Source organism: Ciconia boyciana, chromosome 5 (genome assembly GCF_034638445.1).
Source record: "Ciconia boyciana chromosome 5, ASM3463844v1, whole genome shotgun sequence".
NCBI lineage: Eukaryota > Metazoa > Chordata > Aves > Ciconiiformes > Ciconiidae > Ciconia > Ciconia boyciana.
The window spans coordinates 2,827,371-2,852,511 of record NC_132938.1 but is presented as its reverse complement, the minus strand read 5'-3'; the positions used below and the strand labels follow the sequence as shown (position 1 = coordinate 2,852,511).

The 25,141-nt window shown below is 41.6% G+C and overlaps 1 protein-coding gene across 3 annotated transcripts in view; it reads right to left on the bottom strand.

The window, feature by feature from the left end:
* The window catches only part of DNAAF9 (dynein axonemal assembly factor 9), an 80,031-nt gene extending 55,307 nt beyond the window's left edge, over positions 1-24,724 (bottom strand). Inside the window, exons 1-5 of one of the 3 annotated variants that reach the window (XM_072861233.1) lie at positions 24,593-24,724; positions 14,208-14,287; positions 5,489-5,608; positions 4,515-4,639; positions 824-920 (exon numbers count right to left, since the gene is read on the bottom strand). In XM_072861233.1, coding sequence (XP_072717334.1) covers positions 824-920; positions 4,515-4,639; positions 5,489-5,608; positions 14,208-14,287; positions 24,593-24,678 — 508 coding nt within the window. In that variant the 5' untranslated portion in view covers positions 24,679-24,724. Of the gene's footprint in view, positions 1-823; positions 921-4,514; positions 4,640-4,756; positions 4,935-5,488; positions 5,609-14,207; positions 14,288-24,592 lie in introns of those variants that run through there. The other 2 variants (XM_072861235.1, XM_072861234.1) reach the window with 2 other exon arrangements.
* Between the last annotated feature and the right edge of the window lie 417 nt (positions 24,725-25,141).

The following is a 25,141-nucleotide window of genomic DNA, read 5'->3' as shown; positions in this document are numbered from 1 at the left end:
CATCCGTGAAGCTGTAAGCCATCTGAAGCGAAGTGTGATTACCATCCTTAAGCTACACACCTTCTTTAGATACTTCCTAACAAAGAACTGCCATCCTCCCCCCTGCCCTGACCCATTAATGATTCTTCAGGCAGTCAGAGCATATCATCCTTTCCTGAAGAGAAGCAATGAAGAATTAGGAATGGAAAAAAAAACAAACAACCAAACAAAACACCAAAACTGAATTAGCTTGGTTTGAACTTACATGGTTCAAAAATAGAAAGCAATTTTCTTTTTTTGTGTCTCACCTACTGTACTATGGACCAAAAACCCCACGCGCTCATCCTGCACAGTGAAGTACATGCACTGCATTGCTTTGCTTTATTCACCGTTGGGGATACTGCAAAGTACACTTTACTGAACAACGCAAGATTACACTGTTCAGGCTGCAAGGCTGGCTACAGATCATAGCAGGAAGTCATGCAGTCCAGTTTTTTCAGTGCTATAAAAGGAAACTTGCATAACGAAGTGTTTATTCTTACATAAAGAAGTATTTATCTGGAGCTCCCATCTGAACAGAGAACTTCTGTAGCAGCAGAACACACTTCTCTGAATGCAAATTATTTCTTTGCCTCACGCTGTGAGCATTCACTCTTCAGATGAAGTCTAACGGCTTACATTTTTCAGAAAGAAACCCAACTCTTAAGCAAAAAGAGGCTAAAACAAACTATTGACATATTAATCCTCATTTCTTACCAAAGGCAAGGAGATCTACATTCCCTGAACTGCATGACTTGCATGCTGCGAAACACTTGGACTATAAGCGTAAAACAAGCTAACCTACCTCGGCAGCTGTATGGAATACCAATGCGACTGCAATCTCGAACCATGTCTACAAAGCTGGAAATTTTGAATTCCTCTGCAGCTTCTTCATCTTCATACTGAAAGAATTCATTTAAAATAAAATTTTATTAGGCACACCTAATTTGATTGTTAGTTTTCCACTAAAGAGAATATGTATTGTACTGTTTTAATTCCATAGCAAGTGTCATGTAATCCACTAAAACATTATCTACAGCTACCAGAAGCTAAAGAACTTCTTTGGTCTCTATATTTTGAAAACTCCATCATGGCAGGGATGCGTTCAAGCCAATGGAAACTGATCTTTAAAATCAAACTTCAGAGCAAGGTTTTTAATAAGCTTATATGAAGGTATAAATATATATGTTACTTTCAGCTTTCAGTGAAGTCTTTCAACATCATCTACTAGATTCTGGACAATTTTTGAACAATAAAAGATATTTTGTGAATATTAACTGATCTGCCACAAATGCTTGCCACGGAGGGGGAAAAAAAAAAAAAGAAAAATTACCAGCTTAACAACACTAAACCGGGAAACCCAACTGACAAAATACACCTCAGGTCACAGAACAAGCAATGAGAACCAACTGCTGTCTGAGGACATATATAGGCAAAGGAGGAGGAAAAAAGAGGAGGCACCACCACGCAACACTACCTTGCTGTTTCACACTAGTAGCAGACTGAAGTCGTCCAAAGACTTCAGCAGACTGAAGAGCAAGAGTGAAGATCAAACATCATACTTATGGCTCGTAAAAGCATAAAAACTAGACTGACAAGACAAATCACACAAAAATCACTTTTTATAACAGACCAAAAAAACTAGCAATGCTCTCTGATCTTTACCTGAAAAGGCACAGTTTAGTAGCAAGTCTGAAACCAACAGGCCTAGCACTGCTGGGTACTTCAAGAGTCACGCGCTTTCTGGAGCAAGATCAGAAGGCGGTGGTGTTTTATCTTTTTTTTTTTTTTTAATGTTCAGTGCTCTGAACTTAATATCAAGGTAAATTACATGATTATGAACTTTTTGTATATAGCTCTTGTGAGCTTCAGGGTACACCCAACAAATTTATTTTAAGAACAAGTTCTTTTAAGACAAGCCTGAATTTAAGATGCAGCCCAAGTTCCTCCATGATGTGTTCTTTCTTCAATCCCAGGAAGCCAGATCAAAGTGTCAGTTCAAAGCCAAGCCCCAAAAACCTGCCAACTTCTCAAGACTTAAAATGCCATTAGAATAAGAACTTGGGTTTTGGCAGGGTGGTAAAGGCTTGCTCACTATCTGCTATTGCAGGTATAAATACAGCCCGTTCCATAAATGGTACAGTCATGACACCCAGAAAGCTTATACAGTATGCATCAAATGTCAGTACTATATCTTATTTGGCCATTTTGAAAATTAGCATTCTTTAATAATAAGTTTTCTCTTCCGATAACTAGGACATTCACTTAAATTCCTATGGTGTAGTTAAAGGCAAGCAGGAAAGAAGAAAGGAAGGAGAGGCTCTAAGTTTTGCCAGATTCATCAAGAGCTGCACAGAGCCAGGTACGGCACTGTTTTCTTGATTTCTAAAGCTCTTGAGCTTTTTTTAGTTTCATTTTTATAAAAGCTAGCAAAAGTTGCTTCTATCACTGAAAAAAAGAAGCTTAAAAGCCACTACAGGCAATCCTCCTGTAAACGGGATGCACTTAAAGCCTGACACAGCAATGTTTTCTGGTTTCTCTTTCAGAAGTAATCTAGGAAACTGGCAATTCTTATACATTAGAAATGTGACTGGAAGTGCATCGCTCAGCTCATTCACGTGAAACAGCAATGAAGTAAAACTTGTATTTTCAACTTCAGAAATCAAACTTTTCCATTCACTTCCACAAATAGCAAGGCATACAGCTTACCTTTCTAGTTACACCATTATTTCAAGCCAGTACTGTGTGATTAAGGTTACTACTTACCACGATAAATCATATAAAAGCCCATAAGGAGATGCAGCTTAAAATTCAATCGCTGAGATTGCAGTTGTGCTAGCAATAGGGTGTTAAGAACTACTTCAATCTTGACTCCAAAATGCATGTATTTTACCACCCTCAGGTATGCTTCAAGATTTCCCTTTCAGCAAGGATTTTGGCAGCAGAAAAACCTTATGAAGCCAGGCTTTAGATTTTGCTACGGCATGCTTTAACCCGTAGCTCAGCTGTTTACATCTTAACAAGAAGTAATTATCCCCCTCTATGCAGCACTCATGGGACTGTATCTAGAACACGGCATCCAGTTTTGGGACCCACATACAAGACAGACGTTGACAAACTGGAGCAAGTTCAGTGGAGGGCCACCACGATGATCAGTGGGCTGGAGCACTTGTCCTACAAGGAGACCCAGGCTTGTTCAGCCTAGAGGAGGATGGACCTCATAGCTGCCTTCCAACACCCACAAAAACATTATTGAAGCCAGGCTCTTCGCAGTGGTCTGCAGTTGCAGGATGCATGACAAAGGTCACGATTTAAAACAAGAGAGGTTCAGACTGGATAAAAGGAAACACTTTTTCACTATTAGGACAGTCAGGTAATGGAGCAGATAGCCAAGAGAAGTTCTGCAGTCATCATCCTTGGACACTTTCAACATCCAGCTGCAAAAAAACCTCGAGTATCCTGATCTGATCTCATCACTAACCCTGCCTTAAGCAGGAGGTTGGAAAAGATGATCTCCAGAGGTCCCTAATCTGAATTATTAAATAATTCTGTGATCTAAACTATCAAACAGCCACATAAAACCACAATCAAGCTATCATAAGCCCCATCGCTTTCAAGCTGGAAATTCAAGGAAACAAAAGGTTTCTCTCCCTGACCTCCCTATTCATTCTTCCACCAGCTTCACCCATTGACACAGCAGGCTCCTAACCCACTCCCTTCAGATTTCAGTGTAATTCTAATTTAGAAAAGGAACTACACAGAACTGAACTGGGGGGAAGCTTCCCATAACGGCATTTAGGAAGAAGCATTTCCAGTCTCAACTGGAACAAAAAGGTTCTTATTCTACACCTAGACAAACAGTATTTTCATTTTTTAGTCCTCTAACAGTACTTCACGATGATAAACATAGCTTTTCTAAGAATACCTTGACTTTTAAATGAAAGGTGAAACTCACATCACTTACACGGTCCAGTGAAAGTGAGGTTAATAGCTCTTGAAAGGAAGATTTGAAAGTTAAAATGAAAATACATTATAAAGTTTATTGATTTTAAATGGCTTCCTAAGCCGATCTTTTCTAATATTCTAAAACTATTGGCAAACAATGCATTAAAACACTGCTTTGGTAGCAAATAAGGCTGTCATTGGAAATCTCAGTGTTGACTGTAGTCCTTGATTCAGATTCTGCATTTCTCAGAACCCACATGTTTTTCCTCATTAAAAGATCATTGACTCATGTCAAAACAATAGTAATTAGTAGGAGAGGGGAGCAATTTGTCTTCATGCTCCAACAAATACAAAGTATTAAAAACATATTCTTCTTGCACACATTAGCAAAATGATTAATACCCATACATATACGCAGATCATTCCCCTGCTGAGTATGAAAAAGAAAAAGGACTTCTGGAAGGAATGTTAAAAAAAAAAAATTCCACTTTGAATATCAGTTCATTAGCAAGTTCATTAGCAATTCTCATCTGCATTCATTTCCCACTTACCTCATTTTCAGTTAGACAGTGAAAATGCAAGTTCCTCCAGTATGCCACGTACGGCAAAAGATGATTATAATTCACAGGGTTACAGTACAGATGGACACTGTCAGGTTTTATTAATATGATTATATCTGCAACAAGCAGAACAAATATTATTCCAGCATCAAGACTCCATACACAGAAGAATTATATGAGCACAAAAAAACCCCCACAGAAACTGAACAGAAAATCCTTTTCCTATAACGCACCTCATTAAAAGAAAACTGTTTAACTATTTGAACACACAATCATTCCCCACTTCTTTAAAAAAGAAACAGTTGGCAGCCATACACAGTTCCAAGTACAACAGTACTTCTTACTGTTCAGAACAATTGTGGGTTTATTCTGAAGTCTTGCACAGAACTTGCATCAGCCTGTCCTTTGAAAAGCCAAGAGTGTCAGTGACGAGTCCTTACAGAGCACTTACAAAACCCTAAACTATAGTTGCTCTTGCCTGATATTACATCAGACGGTTGCTCCAACTAAAAACTAGGACTACAGCCTATGGGGCAGATATTAAAACTTTTATGCAAATAAGGTAATAATAATCTGTGATCATGGTGACTGGCCACTTGTCAAACATTACAAAAGTGAGTTAACATGGTAAAGTGAAAAAGACCTCAAGTATTTTAGAACTCGGGAGGTGTGATCACACAACAAGTGATAACACATGTACATACATACCATGACTGAGCTAGGACTTCTTATAATGGGCTGTATTTGTCTAGGTTTAGAACACCTGGGGGAATGTATGGAGGGGGGACGGGTCTAAAAATAAGAGTTCTTCAGCACCATTTTTAAGAACAGTTTTTCAGGTGTTTAGACACAATTAGAGATTTACTGATGGTTGGGTTGTTTTTTTTTCAGTATGCCCCTTTTTCTGCTCACCCTCCCTCCAGAAAGACTGAAGAATAGGTAAAAATGCTAAGTATGTTGCTCACCATCGAGAACTTCTTCAGGAAAGCCAGTTCTTTCAAAGTCATTGTTATTCTGGTTATATAAGCCAAAAAGCAGATAGTTTGCCAGTTCCCTGCAACCTTCATTGTATCGACTATCTATTCCTGCAAAAGCAAAACCAAACGTGAAGTGTTATGTGTCCTAACATTGTACACCTGAAAAGTTTGTTTTCTTCCCTAATAATAAAACTTTAAAACAGGAGTATTAATTCACCTCCCTCACACAGTCGGTGGGCACTTATGCCTGTTGAACATACTGGGAAAACAGGGTAGGGAAAAAGGAGGTTTTTCGAGTTCATTGCCACATGGTGACATTCCACTCTTGACCCAAATCCACAGGCATTGCTTAGAAAACAATAAATAAGTCTAGTTCTCTGCAGTGCTCTGCATCAACAAAAGTTCAATTTTATCTAGTAGTTCAAACTTAAACATCTGTCTGTATGCAGTATGCATTCTAATTAATATGTTCTTGATTGAAGCTTCCTAACAAACTAATCCTGTGACCTAAATCTCCTGCTTTAGAATACATGATTAAACATTATCTTATCAGTATTCTAGTGCAATCCCTGAGTCACCAGAAAGCCAGTGCGGACTTCTAACAAATCATGAAAAGATACACTGACGAAACATATGGTATATGAACAGCTTCCAAGGAAAGCCTTTTCTGGTCCTTGGGAAAATAAAATTAAAACAATTGAAGATCTGGAGCATGAAGAGATAGAAGATAAATACAAGAAGAAAGGAAACAGGACACAGATTTAGGAAGTATTTTCATCTCTCTGGAAGACAGTCAGAGTCATAAAACCTAATTCTACTGTAATAAATTTTCTCCACAGGTAAAACTATGCATGAAACAGCATCTTTGACATCCACACTTGACAGAGGTCACCAGTCTTGACTGCTACAAAATTTCTCATGTACACTAACGTCAAGTTTTCCTACCAAGTTATATTAGGATACAGTTGGATGGTTGCCAACAAATCAAGATTTGTTACCACTGTCCAAAGGAGAGATCAGTACACTGATAATGTAATAACACAGCCTGGATGTCTGGGTTTCAGGACTTGCATCAGAAACCAAACTACTCAAGAGTCACCTGAACTTAATCAGAAATTGGAACAAACCCTAGGTTCTCCTAATTATGTTCCTTTTTTTATGTTATGCTTCAGCTTTAAAGTGCTAACCAGATGCCATGTCTGCATCCAGCTACTGAATCCCACATCTTAATAAACTCCCTTGTTTGTGTAGTAATTGGCCTTTGGATAGTTCACATATATTCCAAGGTATCAGATAATTGGTTTCAGTTCACAAAAGAGAAACAATCACTTCAAATTGTGCTGAAGCTATGGACCTCTGTAATACTGCTTCCCGCTCACAGCTTCATGATTATCAGCACCAATAACACACTACAGCATTGCATTCCTGGAACTGTGTTGGGAAAGGGGCAAGCTGCATCACACCTGCCCCAGCTTTCTCAGCCCTCAAAAATCTTTCCAGCCACAATCTGTGAATCCTCATTCCTGTGCTATCTAGCTTCTAGAGGAATGAATCCTCATTCCTCTGCTATCTAGCTAACTGATCTCCCCTTCATACGTCCTTGGAGCATGGTCTTTTTAAAACAAGTCACATTTCTGTGCGTCAGGAGGCATCCCTAGACAAAGGGAGTATCAAGAGCCTTAGCAGTCAATCTGTAACTCAGGTCACAGCATCGATAAGACTCGGCTAAAGAATGCTCAGATCCAGTCACTCATTTTCCCCCCCTGCTGCAATGTTCTGTCTTTGCTGTGCCAATAATTTTCTGCATAACCAGACTGCCCTGGATCTGGGAACTCGGGGAGAGAGAGAGCGCAGAAGAGGGAGGAGAGTAATAACACACTGTGTCTTTTTATTTTATTTACATTTCCAGCCCAATGAAAGCAGACGTACCAACATAATCTAGAATTCAGTGGGACTCAACACACTAATATTGGTGCCAAAGCCCTCGTCTTCAGGTGGGATTTTAGTTACAATCAAGTGTGGAGACTCCATTCTTCCAGGAAGCAAGCAATCCGTTGTTCTAGGTGTAGTTAATCAGGAGCTGATAGAAGGCCAGGACTTATGTAAAGTTGATAAGGGGGATTCAGACTGGAACGTGGAATGTCTGATCAAGAATTACTGTCCTTGAGAGTAAAGCACATCCTGGAGAAATATGTAAGCTCATTAAGACATTTTGGGAACAATCTGAACCTACTAGTAGAAGTGTGATAAGAAGCACCCTCACACAAACTATCCTCATTATCATACTGGAAGTCACACTCCTTGAGCTGGAGACCCTGGCCCAAGCAGAGACCCCTCACCTTTGAGCATGTGCAGAATATTAAAGTAGCACTGTAGCTTTAAGTTGAAATAAGAGAAATGTAGACCAATAGAAAACTCCTTTGTGTAATTATTTTACACAATAATTAAAAAATTAATTTTTGCTTCAGTCTTCTCTGGCAACCGCTCTCCTCTCCCCTCCTGAGTCAATGGCCAATATGTTGGGGACCAGGGGGGTAAAGCCCCTCCCACTGTAAGGGAAGATCAGGTTCGTGACCAACCAAGGAACCTGAACATATATAAGCCTATGGGACCTGATGAGATGCATCCCAGAGTCCTGAGGGAATTGGCTGATGTAGCTGCCAAGCCACTCTCCATGATATTTGAAAAGTCAGGGCAGTCAGGTGAAGTCCCTAGTGACTGGAAAAAGGGAAACACTGTGCCCATCTTTACAAAGGATAGAAAGGAGGACCCTGGGAACTACTGACCTGTCAGCCTCACCTCTGTGCCTGCAAAGATCATGGAACAGATCCTCCTAGAAGCTATGCTAGAGCACATGGACGACAGGGAGGTGATTCGAGACAGCCAACATGGCTTTACCAAGGGCAAGTCCTGCCTGACCAACCTAGTGGCTTTCTATGAGGGAGTTACCACACCAGTGGACAAGGGAAAAGCAATGGATGTCATTTATCTGGACTTTGTAAAGCCTTTGACACAGTCCCCCACAACATCCTTCTCTCTAAATTGGAGAGATACGGATTTGATGGGTGGACTGTTCAGTGGACAAGGAATTGGTTGGATGGTCGCATCCAGAGGGTAGTGGTCAACAGCTCAATGTCCAGATGGAGATCAGTGACGAGTGGTGTCCCTCAGGGGTCCATACTGGGACCAGTGCTGTTCAAGATTTTCATCAATGACATTGACAGCGAGACTGAGTGCACCCTCAGCAAGTCTGCAGATGACACCAAGCTGAGTGATGCAGTTGACACGCCAGAAGGATGGGATGTCATCCAGAGGGACCTGGACAAGCTGGAGAAGTGGGCCTGTGTGAACCTCATGAGGTTCAACAAGGCCAAGTGCAGGGTCCTGCACCTGGTCAGGGCAATCCTCAGTTTCAATACAGGCTGGGGGATGCTGTGATCAAGAGCAGCCCTATGGAAAAGGACTTGGGGGTACTGATGGACAAAAAGCTGGACATGAGCCAACAATGTGTGCTTGCAGCCCAGAAAGCCAACCGTATCCTGGGCTGCATCCAAAGCAGCGTGGCCAGCAGGGCGAGGGAGGTGATTCTGCCCCTCTACTCTGCTCTGGTGAGACGCCCCCCTGCAGTGCTGCGTCCAGATCTGGGGTCCTCAGCACAAGAAGGACATGGACCTGTTGGAGCAGGTCCAGAGGAGGACCACGAAAATGATCCAAGGGCTGGAGCACCTCTCCTACGAGGACAGGCTGAGAGCATTGGGCTTGTTCAGCCTGGAGAAGAGAAGGCTGCAGGGAGACCTTCTAGCAGCCTTCCAGTACTTAACAGGGGCCTATAGGAAAGACGGGGACAGACTTTTTAGCAAGGCCTGTTGTGACAGGACAAGGAGCCATGGTTTTAAACTAAGGGAGGGCAGATTTAGACTGGATTTAAGAAAGCAATTTTTTACAATGAGGGTAGTGAGGCACTGGCACAGGTTGCCCAGAGAGGTAGTGGAGGCCCCATCCCTGGAAACATTCAAGGTCAGGCTGGATGGGGCTCTGAGCAACCTGATCTAGTTAAAGATGGCCCTGCCCATGACAGGGGGGCTGGACTAGATGACCTTTAAAGGTCGCTTCCAATCCAAAGCATTCTATGATTCTATAAATTACTTATGCATATGTATAACTAGACTGTATAAATACTGTACCTGCATGACTGAACTTTCTGCTAGCTTTGTGGAGCTACCACCTCGCACCCATCTCGGCACAGACATGAAATAAAATACCTCTGCCCTGTGTGTATATTGGCGCCTCACACATGGGGTAAATGACTCACACGTGTGGGATAACATAGGGAACTCCATTTAAACACAGTCTCCTTGAAATCAGCTATAGCCTTTGAAAGCTAGCACGCACAACGTCCTGACGATAATCTGTTTTACTGATTACTTGGCCTAACTGAGGCGACTTTTGAAGGGAATCAGATGAGCAATAATCTGTCACAAAGTAGGAGTTAGGATAGTCCCTTTCCATGGCAGCAAGCTGTTAGATCAGTTGTTCTGCAAGCAGCATTACTTATGTTTCATAAGTAAACATCACCTATCATATCAAACATTAATCTAACAAGGCACCCTCAACTACAGGCCAAACAGCATGGATGAAAGCAGACGTGGCATTTGCACTTTTTCCTATCAGGCTCATTGCTAGGGTTTCCACAGGCTAAACAGCCAAGGTGGTGTGCTCAGGGATAGGCTAACAGAATAACACATAGCGAAGCAGAAAAAGGAACAGATGATTATAAAGTCTGGAAGAACAGAAGAAAAATGAGAAACTGTACTCATAAAAAAAAAAGTGAAGATGTTGCCATCATGTGAAGAGTTTGAGGTTTTATCTGGGTGCACCAGCTCTTTAGACTTGAAGCAGAGATCATCTTCAAAACTAAACACCAAAACCCTGCTTTTGCAGTTAATGACAGAAAGACAGGAAGAGAAGACAAAAAGATGTTAACAAGGGGGGCAGCTGATAAACTTAACTCTTATAGAGAACATGGGTGAATTTATTGCTTGCAGAGCACTGACAGGCTAGCAGGGAAGAAATTAGCTTACCATAAAAGAATTAACTCTGCAGAATAATGGTTTTGGGGGGTTTTGTTTTTAGTATCCAGTACAGACAGGAGCTTTCATACAAAGCCTTTAATACTATTCCACAGAAACATATAGAGTTAAATGAACAGATATAGCTAGCGGAAAATAAACAGGAAATGAAACAATGACAAAGATAAGACACCTCCAGAAAGCGTATCAGGAGTCCTCAACAGAACAATGGGGAAAGCGATTAATTAGGAAACCCCCACGCCTGTCTCCAGCTGAGCTGGGAGTTTAGTAACTCCCAGCCTGTTCCCAACTCATCACAAGGGTGTAGTTAGACAGTGACTCAGTCTAACAGCTCACTGCTGCCCGAGGAGCCATTCCTGCTCCTTCTCTTGCAGTCAGAGCTTATCTGACCTCTCAGCAAGTTGATTCACTTTGCTTAATTGGCAGAAAACTAGTCTGACCAAATATGATGGGAAAAGAAAAAAAAATAATTGTCTGCTCCATAGGATGAACCGGGTGCAAGATACCAACCAACCACCAGCACTGATGTAAAATGCATCCAAGGAGGAAAGAGAGGAAAGGGAAGAGGAGCAGTCTAGGGGCAGGCTGAGACTCCCCTTTTGTGCTGCAAAAAGTATTCAGCTCAGCCATCTCTCACATCTGCGATTTCACAGCTGCTAAGCTGACATAAACATAGCCTACAGGTAAAAGTCCCACTTGCTTTGTCCCAGCCATGCACTTCTGACACACCCTTGAGTATCAAAACAAAGAAGAGTTGTTCCATAACACATTGAACAGCCATGTGAGCTCTAGGGACACCAGGGAGGTAGCAAGAAGGTGAGGCTGGAGAGAATGGACAGATCACCTGTAGACAGCTGCTGAAAACCAACATGCAGTTGTGGAACTGCCATCTAAGAGAAGTAGCACATGAATCATTAAAATAGTCTCCATTGGGAAAGGGAGTGGGATGAACGATCAGTCCAACGTACTAAACGCTGGTGAGGTTTCTCCCACATCCTAAGAGGAAGAGCTCTGTGTAGGATGGATATAAAAACGAAGGTAAAATAAACTTAAAGATTTCCTGGCACAGCCTCTGAAGTATTCCTATCCTCTTCGGGGGGCATAAAAACTAAATATCAAGGTCTGTAAAAACTTAGCGTAGCTATGCTGAACTGCGAAAGTTCGATCTACAATCGGAACAGCTACAACTACGATCAGATTTATAGATACAACCTACTGAAACTAAATACACATCCTCAGAAATCAGATCAACTTCACCATGAGCTGAAAATCTCTGTTGAAAGGTAAGATGCAAGAAACACCACTGTTAAAAAAATAGCTTAGAGTATAATTTAAGTAGTTTGATATACTGTTCTCTTAGCAGCTTTAACAGCAACACACTCCAACTGAGACATCACAGCTTTTTAAAGACGTCTGACATGCCAACCTCCAAATTCCTTTTTCCTGTCAGTTGTGATGTCTTTTCTCCTCAGCAAAGAATGCAGGAATGCTACCATTCAATCACTTTAAAATAAGATGTCAGGATCCTTTTAAAAAATCAGCTGTAACTATTTAAGTAATTTCATCAATAATTGGTCAGTTCATCTCTCTTTGGAATCTCACAAAGCTGTTTTTAATTTCAGCATAAATATTAATGTACTTGAAGCAAAGCTATGAAAGTTTATGTTGTTTTTATGTCACAGGCCAGTATGTAAAATTAAAGTTGGGGTGAGGGAAATGCATTAACTCTAGGTCATTAAAGACAGCCAAGTGAAATATAACATGCACTGACTGTAAAAAAAACATAGTTATGAGTATCTGCTTTCCATACAGGTCAATGGGACTGAAGATGTGAGACTACATATTGTCATGTGAGGCTTGTATTTGAAGACAGATTTAATGCATTTATAACCGAGTGACATGCCTGCTTAATCAGAAGCTATGTGAGAAATTCTGCAGGCTACATTAGACAGGTCAGATTGGAGAACAACAGTCCCACTGTGGGTGCTGAACGAGATTAGTGCAAAGCACAAGTCTAATAACAAAATACACTTCCTATATTTCCATAACATAAATGCTTATTTATTAAGAGGTATGGTCTTATGCATGGATTTAAATACTCCACATTACACTAAGGATTACACACAGCAATTCCTTTTGCCTGTAAAGTTTTCCCTAAAGCCGTACAATGTCTTGAGTGACTACGCTTTGCTTGGGACTTACTGCAGCTTCAGAATTAACAACAGTCAAGCAATACTACAGTGTCAATGGCAAGAATTAAGAGATGGCACAACGTGTCATATTTTATGAAATTAGACTAGCATCAAAGGCAAAAAACAAGTACTTTATCTTGTATGATGAAGTTTCATTGGAAGGTTGACACAGCGACCTTCTAGCTGTAAAGTTACTACTTAGCCAAAGACTTCCTAAACTCTTACCCTAGAGAATGTGGGACAGGAAGAGTCACGTTATACAGTTAGCATCAACCAAAAGAGAACTAGGTTATACACATTTACAACTTTTTTGTGGTTCAGTAAATGAGCTTCTTCAAGTTTTCTTCCTACAGCATTTAAAAAACAACGAACCAACCAAACAAAAAAACAGGCTGTTGTATCATTTCTTAACACAAGCCCGTTACTACACATAGCTTCTTTAGGGCTACATTAGATTTCTCCATCTTTAACTGTAATACATTATTTAAACAATCACCCACTTAGTCCTATTCTCTAAGGAATTTCAATCATCGTTCTTGAATTTTTCCTTTAATATCTTAATGTTGATAAGAAACAAGAGTCAATGTTACATTCAGTAATAATATTAAAGCAGTACAAAAAACCTGTTACTTTCCTACAGCATACTTGCACGTGTAGCTTTATTTCATATTACCCTTTTCTCCCAACCCCAGAAGAAACAAAGCACTGAAACCACATGCTGTTTGTATGCCACCATTTAACTTGTAACTGCTTCCTGGTTTCTCATGCGACTCTTCAAATGCATTTTGAATTACTTCTCCTGAGGCTAGACCTCCCTCCCCCTAAATTCAGGTTTTATTAATTCTGTCAGTTTTCTGATTATTCCCCCCCTCCTCACCAAGTCTGTTCTCAACCACCACTCTCAGTAGCTCTGCATATCATGATCCTGAACCTTGGTGCTCCCCTGCTCTTCTCCAGCCCCATAACCTCAGCACCTTCTAATCCCTTCCACTTCCCTGCCTCCTCAGGGAAACCAGCTGCAACGCGTGTGCCTTCAGCCTTGAGCTTTTATGCCAAGCACCAGCTAGAAAGCAAACACTGCCTACACAGCTGAATGTTTACTCCAAATAGATATGTATTCAATTCTCCCCATCCTTCCTTCAATTTGGACATTAACAAAGATTCTCTCTTCCCTCCAGACACTTAATTTTCATAAGGCTTGGAAGAATGTTGATGATATTACTATTGTAGCAAGTTTGCCTGAAATCACTAAATAGGCCTAATAATTATTTAGGGACAAAAGAGTGTAACAATCAGCTGTCCTCTTGCTGGGAAACAGGGCTGGAACCTGGGGGAGGATGGAAGAGCTGATCTTCATCTTTCTGAAACTCATGGTATCTTTATCAGTACAGTCAGAACAAAAGGGGGGGAGGGAGTAAAACTAACCTAAAATGCAAAGGATTCCATCAGGTTGAGATTTGCTGCTCTGTGTCAGGATACTCTGAATGTTTCGAAGGCGGCTGCAGCTGCAAAAGAAAGAGAATTCATCCTTAAGGTCAGTGTTTTGAAATGCTCAAATTTGGTAGGCTAAAGAGCTGACCTAGCTTTTTTCTTTATTGTATAAACTAAGTGGACACACTTCAACTTGGGTATCTTTTGTTTGAAATACATTTAGACCTTATAGCAAACCATCCCCAGATTATTTATTTTTGTCCACAAAAGATGAAGTACATAACCCTGAGAGAAGACTAAAACCCATAACTATCCCTTTTAACCACGTGCCCTGTTAATCTCTAACCTCTAGCAAAAATTTCTGTTCAAGTTTCCTCTCACCAAGCCAGCAACACTCCCTTCTCTACCAGAGAAGCAGAGAGCAAAGCAAGATGGGGCAGGTGATGCCCAAGTAGAAAGCTGACAAGGGAAGGGACTGCAGTGGCTCCTACACCCCAAGAGGTGTTTGCAAAAGATGAGTTTCAGTGATGAAACTCCAGCACCATCAGACCACTTCCACCCTGTGTAACTACATAACGCGGGCACATCCCAGACCTCTTACAAAATCAAAGTGAAAAGCCTGATATTCGTGTAGGGGAGAAGGGGGAAAGGCACAGAGAACTCTGCCTCCACTCGCAAACCTGCAGGGTCTCATCCGTGTCCTCGATTAATAATCAGTGTCATGCTATCTGTGGTGTCCCAGCGATGCTTTTGCTTACCAGTATCACGAAGACTCAAATGGGTCACCCTGTCATTATTAGAAGCACATACATAAGCCAAAATGCAGAACCGAGGGAACTTTCAGACAGAAAAGAGAAAGCAAATTTAGTGAGCACTCTGGAGACAGACAGACAGCTCCTGACCAGGGGATTTTCTCTTATTATTTAAGCCTCAGGTGCTACAGTTCTTACTGGCATTAGTCTCTAGAATGTTATTTAGTCCATAATGGAAAAATATAAAGCCAATACTCTCATTTAACATAACAAAAGCTGAACTCCAGAAGAGTGTCACTTTTTAAGAAACATTTTTTTTCTGCAAGATAAATTAACAAACTGAACTTATACTAGTGGGTTTCCAGTCAGAAAGTAAACCACAGCTCAAAACAACTCTGAATAATACTTAATGCAATCATAAAAGCAAGAACTTTTTCCCCTCTATACCCAAAGAAATATCTAGATCATTTTCATAATATGCATGTTACCTCTCTCGTGACTTCTGTATTAAAACCACAAAATTTTTCTAAATGAACAGTTAGGGAAAATTATAAGCCTAATGTATAATCTTTGATAATCTACATTAAAAAGAAATGAAACAATACCAAGTCTTGCCAAGACTTTCATAATCAAAATGAATTGTTTATTATATAAAGTTTAATTTAGTTGTCCAATACGCATCTTTAAGCCAGGCAAAAAAAATCAGCTACAATAGCCAAACAGAGCGCAACATAATTTGTGCTTCTAGGCAACATTTCGTGAGCTTGTTTTAATACAGATTGAAGGCAAGAAATTTCACTGCTGATACTACTGAATGTGTTTTCTTGTTTATAGAACTATGAGCTGTTCAGCTCTAGGAAACAAATGTCTCTTACAGAAACACTGAAACAGACCTAAATTTATGATCAGCTCAGACAAACGAGAAAGTAAGGTCAAGTATTCCTATTTTCATAGTTACTTAAGGCAAGTAAAAAGCAAATAGATCTTTCCAGTAATACTGCAATTATCACGCTCTACTTTCTCTGAAAGACAGCATGAGGACGAAAGGTTTACATTATACCTAATCTCAGTGCAATTCGAACTTCCACAGTAAAGGACACGACAACATCTGAAGATACTCTCCTACGAAGCACAAAATCAGTGCAAACCACTCCAGTTTTGTTTTTTCCCATTTTTAGGTTGCCTATTTGAGGTCTGAATCCCTCAGTTATTCTTTTTGCCTGAAACTTCCCAATTCATATTATACGCTGTACTGTATCACAGTCCACTGTATGTATGAATATATGTTTTGATCCAGTTTAAGATACAGAAACAGAAATTAAAGCCACTGATGACAGCAAAGAGACACCTAATCAGGTACCATTGGATGTTGCTGCCCATGTAGGCGATGCTATGAAGTCCGTGAAAGAAACATTGAACTTTATGCTGCACATTTTAGCAACTTCTAATTATTTGTTCTTTAAAACCTAACCTAAAACTGAATCTCACAGCTATCCAAACTTAAGGTTTTGCATCTTTTTCTGGAAGATTTTCATCCCATCATTAAACAGAAGCCCAGACTAGTTAGGTGAGAGATGATCCCCTATGGCAAGCTATACAGTGCTTGTATGTTTATATTTCCCATGTCACAAGATCAAGTGTAGAAAAAAAAATTGCTAGACTCTTCACTGTGGGTACAAACAAATTTGACTTATTTCATTTGTTAGTATGCAAACAAGCCTACAGTTATTTAAGGACCAGCTGCAGGCAAGTAGAATTGCTAGAGCCTCCGTAAAACACCAGAAAATGGAAGCCGCTTTATGTACAGACAAAGCCCGCATGAAAACACAAATGCTTCTCAACCTATCTGCAAAGGACTGTTTAAGAGAAACCCATGCTCCCCAGGACTACCTGAAGGACAGATCGAAAGGACTGTGAGAAAGCATGCCCAAGGACTTCTGCAGTGACACAACAAGCAGCTTCCAGACTGATTTTTGTTAAAATATTTACCATATCAGAGGATGCATCTTCCTGCTTCTGCTGAGTGAGAAAAGAAACTGTCATCAGAAAAAATATTACAAATGCTTCCAAACTGAAGGCACAAGAGGCAGATTTTCATTCGACTCCTCTCAGAAACAAGATGCAAAAATCCCTCTACTACTCCTGTTCAACTTCTACTCTCAAGGCAAATTTAAGTAATTCTCCAGCCAAAGACAGGTTTTTCTTGATTGTAAAATATTTTTAAAACCTCTTATGCATTATGAACACAGCATGAAAACACACCTTACTTTTGCTGTCATTTTTTTCCCCCTGTACTGATCACTTTTGAAAGAAAGGAACAGTTAAAACTCAATTTGACAAAGAACAAGTACGGAAACTCCTTGTAAGAAACTTGTGGGGAAAGATACTCCCATTTATTAAAAAACATTCTTATATGATACAAGGTAAATTATTCCTAAAATCTTTACATTTTAATTTCACACTAATGGCTTCAATGGAAGTGAGACCTGATCAAATATGTTTATCATTTAAAAGAAAAAGTAGTGTTACGAGTCTGTGCAACAAGACCAGAGCAGAGCAAAGCAAAATATACAATGTTTTTGTCTTCTTGAGCTCTGTGGAAGTATTTTCTGGTCTGTTCAAGTAAACTGTGGGGGGGAGGAAAGGGGAAGAGGAATTGGGAGAGGAAAGTACCTGCCTGGTTGTTCTGAGTTGGGTATTTCTTTCCCTCCTTAAGTTTTGATTTAAGGTTAGGAATTTTACTCTCCCAGAATTACTTTCAGTATCCTTCACAGAAATTATAACTTGGGTGCACCCCTTAAAAATATATAAAGTTCTCAGATTAAGCTGCTAGGAAATTTCTGCCAAGCCAAGTTGAATGTCAGTGCTACATTTCCTTCAAGAGACAGTCCTGACATAAAAGGAAAAAAGCGTAGAGCAAATTATATGTTCATTATTTCGTAATGAGAGGTATAACCATAAAGATGTTTATTTCAATCTTAATATTAAACCAGCCTTCAGCAGAATATTTTTCCTTGCCTCATTTAAAGAAGTGGTTTCTGTGAAAGACTTCTTTGAAAAAGCTTCTTTCAGAAATATTTCCAGCGTCATTTCAAGTGTGTATAAATCATTACATTCAAAGGCTGACATTAAAAACAGAAGACTTCTGTGTCTGAAGAAAGACATTATTCAGAAATACTGAAGAAAATAATTAGAATTCTTACTACATGCTTTTAAACAATACAGGCTGAACTGTGTATAAAGTCAGAAAAAAAAAAAAAAGGCATTTTCTTGCATTTCACATTAAACAGTCATCTGACAAAAACAAAGAAACTGTCCTGGGAATAAAAATCCATGACTTTTCCCGCCTCCAAAGCAAGCACCCTAGCAAGGGTATTGACTTTTTACTCCTTTTCATTTTACCACAGTAACACAATTTCAAACAGAAAGAATGAAGAACGACCTCCACACAACGGCATAACCTTCTGGGATTCAGGATGCTTTCCTGGAAGACGTGGCTCTGGATCCACCCACATACATATCCACAACTAAATTTTACAGTAGCTTGTCGCTGAAAAATGAGCATTAGGTGTGTTCGAAAACACAATTACATGAAGCCCTTCTAAGGAAACCCCAAATTCCTGGACTTCAGTGAGACTTGGACAAGACATGAGCTGCAAGCTCGCTATCCAGCCATATCCAACGAGACAACCACAGACAACCAGGCTGCTTTAGAAGTGGATAAGAAGTTGAAGTAGGTGAAGTGAGAATTTTTCCAGCACACACTTTTGAAAAGAAGATGTGATTTCTACATCGTCTTAAGCCAGTATAAGAGCCCACGGTGCTGCAAGGGACGGTCTCGCCCTTCTCACTGCCTTTGTACCTCCACTGACAATCTTGAAGCCACGTGTCAAGTCAGATCAGCTTACGGATCCAAACAAACTCTAGCCCAGGAATTAAAAAAAATAACACTTTCAAACATCAGCAAGCTGATCTGACTGCTCATGAAGGCAGATCAGAAGGCAAAGCCACATTTTAGAGTGGCATCTGGCAATAAAGTATGCTTGGGCCAATTAAGAAACTATACGTTGAGGTACTTGATATTCTGCTAATCTTGGAGTAGATCCAAAAAAAAAGGGGAAGATAATTGACAGTCATTAACTTCTAAGAATTAGTGCTCATCTGTTCACATGTCTTCATACTAATTATGCAAAGTACCTTGCTTTACAACAGTCTAGGCTGTCACAACTTAGTAACAGACACAGCGCTGCAAGCCACATATGCTGGCAAATAAAGAGAGTATTAACAACTGTGCCTTTCTCAATCAGAAAGAACAAATACTTTTTTTTTTTTTAAATAACACCACACAGTGTTTTAATTTTATTTATGTTTCCACAACATGTTACTTTTTTCTGCATCTCTTGTTGCTAGCTGAATTTATTCTGCACGCAAGCTTCCTTTTCTCAACGTTGTAATCCAGTGGTACTAATGCAGCAACGATATTAGCATTGATCCCTGATTGATTCCCGATTGATTCCTACAGGCCGGCTTACCGTATGTCTGGGATGGCCGCAGCTGTGGTTAACATGCAATTCAGCTGACAAAGGATGTGATTTCACTGTGTTGAGTATGTTTTGCTTCATATTGGCAGATGTTACGCTCCTCCCCCACAAAGGCTAGGCGGTCTTAAAAAACCCACAGGCGATAAAGCTTGGATAGATAGCAGCGAACAAGGGGAAAAATCCGAGACACCCCTGGCAAGCTTGTGCAAATCCTCACATTAACAAGGTTCATCTTCAGGGAATAGCTTGAATAGATTTATACTGTCTACTTAAGACAGACACTGGTTTTAACATTAAGTACTTGATTTTTTTAAAAAAAAAAAAGTAGAAAGATAAAAGTTTATTTTTTTCCAAATCTCACTTCTTGTTAACTTGCTGCTACTACCATCTGTTTCCACTCTACCCCCAAAAAAAATCAAGTTTATTTTTCATGGGCCTTTTGTTGACCTCACAATTTCTACCAGAAACATTGTTATTGTCTGCTTACATTAGAGTATGGGATTTCCCTGGATTTCCCACAGTCTGACATTATCACCATCTTAACATATTTGTAAAAATAGAAACCAGAAGTCAGACTGAGTTAGACACTCTCAGAATTTCATTAATTTCAAAAGCAGTTTATTTGAAATTTACTATCTAGTTTGAACCATAACATGCTTTCTCAGTTTTTGTTTTGTTTTTTTTTTTAAGCTCACCAAAATAGCTGTTTTACTACTTGGCACTCACAAGAGACAATGACATCCACCCACCTTAAAATACATGACAATTTTCCAGCTATTTTCAAAATTTCTCTACAATGAACATAGGGAACTTGACTGTAAATAGGAGATCTAGCAACTTTAAAAACACTTAGCGTGTTTAGCGACAGTAAGAGAATCTTAAAACTGGACATAAAGGAAGAAATTTCAACTCTGTGTGTACTTTACAGGACCAAATTCCCTGCTTCTTCACTTTAAATGGTCAGTAATATTTGATTCTGTAATTCAGAGGCCTCAAAGCACATAGGAACAAGCATGAATCTCTCCTTACTAAACGTTTGCGACTACCTCACGCCATTTGCAAACTACAAGCTTGTTCAGGATCTTTGGCACTTCAGCACATCTGAACAGTAGCACTATTTATTAAGAACTCACATCACTATTCATACCGGTATTTTCTATAACCACGCTAGATATGCCACCTTGGGCATACTTGTTTACTGTGAGTAACTCGCAGACAGGACCTCAACATCAGCTAATGGGCTGGAAACGAAGTGGAGTTCTTCCATGGGTGCAATCAAATGACAGGTTGCCCATCACCTACGCACACGTACGTGGCCAGTTAGACCTGCAGCCTTGACGCATTCTCTGTTTTAACAGGCTGATTGACAAACATCAGCTCTATATTTTCACTTTCTTAAACTGCAGCGTGTTATCGAGGACGCCAACTAGTTCCCCCAAAAAAACATTATCACCTGAGCAAATGGCAATATTTGAAGAAGTAGGAAAGACTAGCAGCTGCAGTGTAATTACTCTGCTATCAGTCAATCTCTGATCAGAAAGACAAGGCAAGCGTCTAGCGCTTCAGCAGAAATCAGAAGTTAAGCTACAGTGCCTTAAGACTAAATTTACTTTCAGAGCCCAGTACTGGACCACAACCACTGCAGCCACGTGGCCACAAAGCACGAAGCCAGATGCTTTGCCATCAGTTCAAGCCAAAGGATCGCAAAGGGGTAACTTCGGCTGAAGCTCCACAGGCAGCTGAGTTAACACAATAGCTCTGCTCCTTTCTTCGGCAACTTTTTCTTCCTAAGCACTTCTTCTGCCTTCCTATTCCTATCAACCATATAGTCCCACATCCCTCTTAACTTTGGCTGCAGCCTAGCACTTGACAGACCCTAAGCCATATCTTACTTCCCTAACACAGTAGAAAACCATCCATATTCAAGGAATGGGGTTTGTTTCTCTTTTTGTTTCCTCCAATACTTCAGCAAGTTAAATTAGCTCTCTCTTTGCATAGCTAAAATAGAGTGCATTCCTTAAAAAAATTTCCGTGAAACTGTGCTATTACAAAATCCTGAACCTCGGCATAATTACATAAGGAACACATGGCTACAAACTGTTAATCTTTCGACATAGATATGTCCCCTGCTAAAACTGGATGGGAAACCACAACTTTCTCGTCCCTGCACCACCGCGCTCCCAAACGCTCCACTGACTGCTCCTCTTAAGCCGTAGGAAAAATGCCACATACTTAACCGCTTAAAACCAGAATGGTTTAGAGGATGATAATATTAGGCATATAGGCAGAGACAGCATAAAAATGAACCCAAGCACTTATTTTGCATTTCCCCATGTAGACACACAGCGAGAGCTAATCTGTATTATGTTACAAACACGGGTACTTAATAAGGAAGATTTGCCTACTCTATTTTACACAAAGGTAATGCAAAATTGGATGTGTCCAAAGCGCTACCAAATAGAAGAGGTTTACATTGATTTTGGATGGTGATATTTAACCAAAGCATTTAATAGAAATTTTGTTCAGAAATGCACCTACTCTTAAGGAAAACACTCGTTCCCCACTAAACGCAGCCACATGAAACATGACATCATCTTCTAAAAAGGCATATCCTTTTTTGGGCAGTCCTCATCTCTTAGTTAAGGGATTGTTTTCTCTTTATTTACAAAACCATTCTTTACTTCCTTTTGTTGTTACGATGCCTAGGGTCGCTGTGGTAAACGCCAGCTCCCAACACACCATACAGCAGACCGAAACTCTGAAGTATGTGGAAGAACTCCAAGAATTATCTCTGGCCCTTTCTCTATTCTTTATATAGTCTTAAGAATTTTTCCATTCCTGTTTGGGACTTGGGGGCGGAGGGAGGAGGGTAACGGATTGTTTTGTTTTAAGTTATTTTTATTAACTGCCTGGTATCTGCTGACTGCTTGAGAAATTTATTGCAAACACTGGCCTCCCTGCCTCCATCTGGCCTGAAAAAAAACTGTACAAGAACAAATGTTGAAGAGGGGAAAAAAAAAAAAAAAAAAAATCAACGGATGACATGCCTCCTACAAACACGCCAAATTATAGATGGTGTCTGGATCTCCCAGTGGAGCTCAAGAGCTTGCAGATGTTCACAGAGAGTCTGAATGTTCTCATGACAACTCTAAAACAGGATCTCAGATTACAAAAATCACTCATAAAGAGAGGGGCTTGAGTGGAAACCATTTTCTCTTTCAGCTTCTTTTTTTTTTTCACCATCCTGGTATTTTGTTACTGATCATGAATTTTCAGATACTTTCCAGCTATAAACAAATACTAAGCTCTTTCTAAACAAATAAGATTAATTTATTCAGTGAAAAAAATATTTGAAAAGGTCACTTTTCCTTCCCTCTGTGATCAATTCAGTTTCTAACTGCAGGCAGAGAGTGAACATAGCCATCCCAGAACAGCCATGTTCGTGTATTTCAAGCAAACAGAACAACCTCCATTTCTCTCTCACAGTGCAGAATTTCTCATTTCAACAGGCATATTGTCTGAAAAGTAAAAATGCTTTTCTTCCCTCCTTGAACAAAAAATCAAAACCTTTTTTTTTTTTAAAGATGTAAAAGCTATGGCACATATATAACCACTTTAATACCCAGGTAGCTCGGCCAACTGCTTGTTTGCGATTTACATGCAATTCTGCAATTTATGTGCAATGTCCCAGTTACTCTATTATCCGACTTCACACTGGTGAATACTTCCATGTATTGTGCTGTAACTATCGAAAGCATCAAGCACTTCAGTTCCTGGGTTGTTCTTTGTGATATTCAGACACTTCAGATAATACACTGTAGCCTAATATACACACATGGGTGCACCTTAAGTCTTCAAAAGGAAATAGAGCTCTAGCAACTTAACGATACCTGAGCTGACATCCAAGCTCCCATAGAGCGAACGCAATCATCTAACGTGTCCCCACACCCCATCTCTTGTCAAGCTCTATCCTCCATATTTCTGAAGCTCAGAGAATGTTATTGCCCTCATCCCCTCAGGCAGCTCTCCACAAGCCACCCAGCAGGTGCCCACACAAATATACAATCATCTCATCATCATCATCTCAATATACATCATCGTTATGATCCCTCAACCCCTCCCAAATCTCTGCTACCCCTACCCTAATTCGGCTTTCCTACCTTTCCCAAGCCCTTTTTCCCTACTTCCAAGGCAGCCCCACACGCATTCCCTCCCAAACCAGACCCAGGCTTAGCTCCTTGCAGTGACACTACCCCAAGCCCACCCTCTCCAGAACAGCTCCTCTCCAAGGTCCCCAAACCTCTCTTTTTGTCCCCCAGTCCATCACAGCCTCCCACACACCCTTCTCCAGTGGGATTCCAGATTCGCCAATCCCTACACCCACAGGGTCAAGTCAGGCCCCTGCCTGCCATCCTGTCAAGGCCATCAACACTTCTCTCCCAGTAGCCACCTGCAAAACTAGCCACCCCCCATGATGCCCCATCCCTTCTGCCCATAGCCCCAGCCCCTCAAATGCTGCTCCTAATGCTCCAGCCTCCCATAACCCCCCAACCTCCTTAAGGGTTCCAAATCCCCCTGCAGTACCCCCCCGAAAACTCATTAATGCCCCCTGCACTCCACAAAACCTCTCCTTAACACCCCCAACCCCTCTATTCTAGCCCACCTCAGCACCTCCAAAGCCCTTAACCCCCCCACCCTTCCCACCAGCCCACCCCAACGCCTTTAACATCCCATTTTCTTCCCAATCACCACCCTCACTGCCCACAGCTCTCTAAACAACTCATCTCCTCCCCCACCAAACCCCTCAACGCCCCCAACCCCTCCCCATCAGCTCCCCCAAAACCTCTGCATCCCCCCTCGGTACCCCCAGCACCCCTAATGCCTCAGCCCCGCTCCATGCAGCCCCTTCAACGCCCCCACCTCCTCCATGCCCCTGGCCCCTCAGTGACACCCGGCCCGGCCCCACCCCACCAGCCCCCCTCAGTGCAGCCCACAGCCCGGCCCGGCCCCTCCCTGTCAGCTCCTCACTCTCCCGCCCCGCACCCTCAACGCCCTCCCCCGGCGGCTCCCCCCCGCGCCCCGTTACCTGACGAAGGCCTCGGCGGCCCGGGGGCGGCGCGGCGAGGGGCGCGGGGCCGGCAGGAGGAGCGCGGAACGGCCGCACAGCGCCATGGCGACGGCGATGCGGCGACGGGAGGAGGGAGCCGGCAGCACTGCGGCCGCTGCGCCCCGCCCCGCCCCGCCTCGCCCCGCCCCGCCCCGCCCCGCGCCGCACGCACCACCGCGCTCCCCGCCGCAGGGGGGGCCGCGGCACCGCCGCTCCGCTGCCCGCGCTCTCCGCTTTCCCGGCCGCGCAGGATTCAGCCCCACCTTCTCTTCGTTTTTAACGGAGCGAGGCCGCAAAGGGCTTCTACCGCCGACAACAGCTGGGCTCAAACACAGCGGAGGATCCGGCTGGCTCCCCCCCTCCGCCAGGCATGGGCTCGTCCAACTCCTGCCCCCGCGCACACACTCCCGGCGCAGCGCTCGTTACATGCACACACACACACACAGACATACACACACACAGATACAGACACACACGGACACGGACACATAGACACAGACACGGACACACAGACACACACACACATAC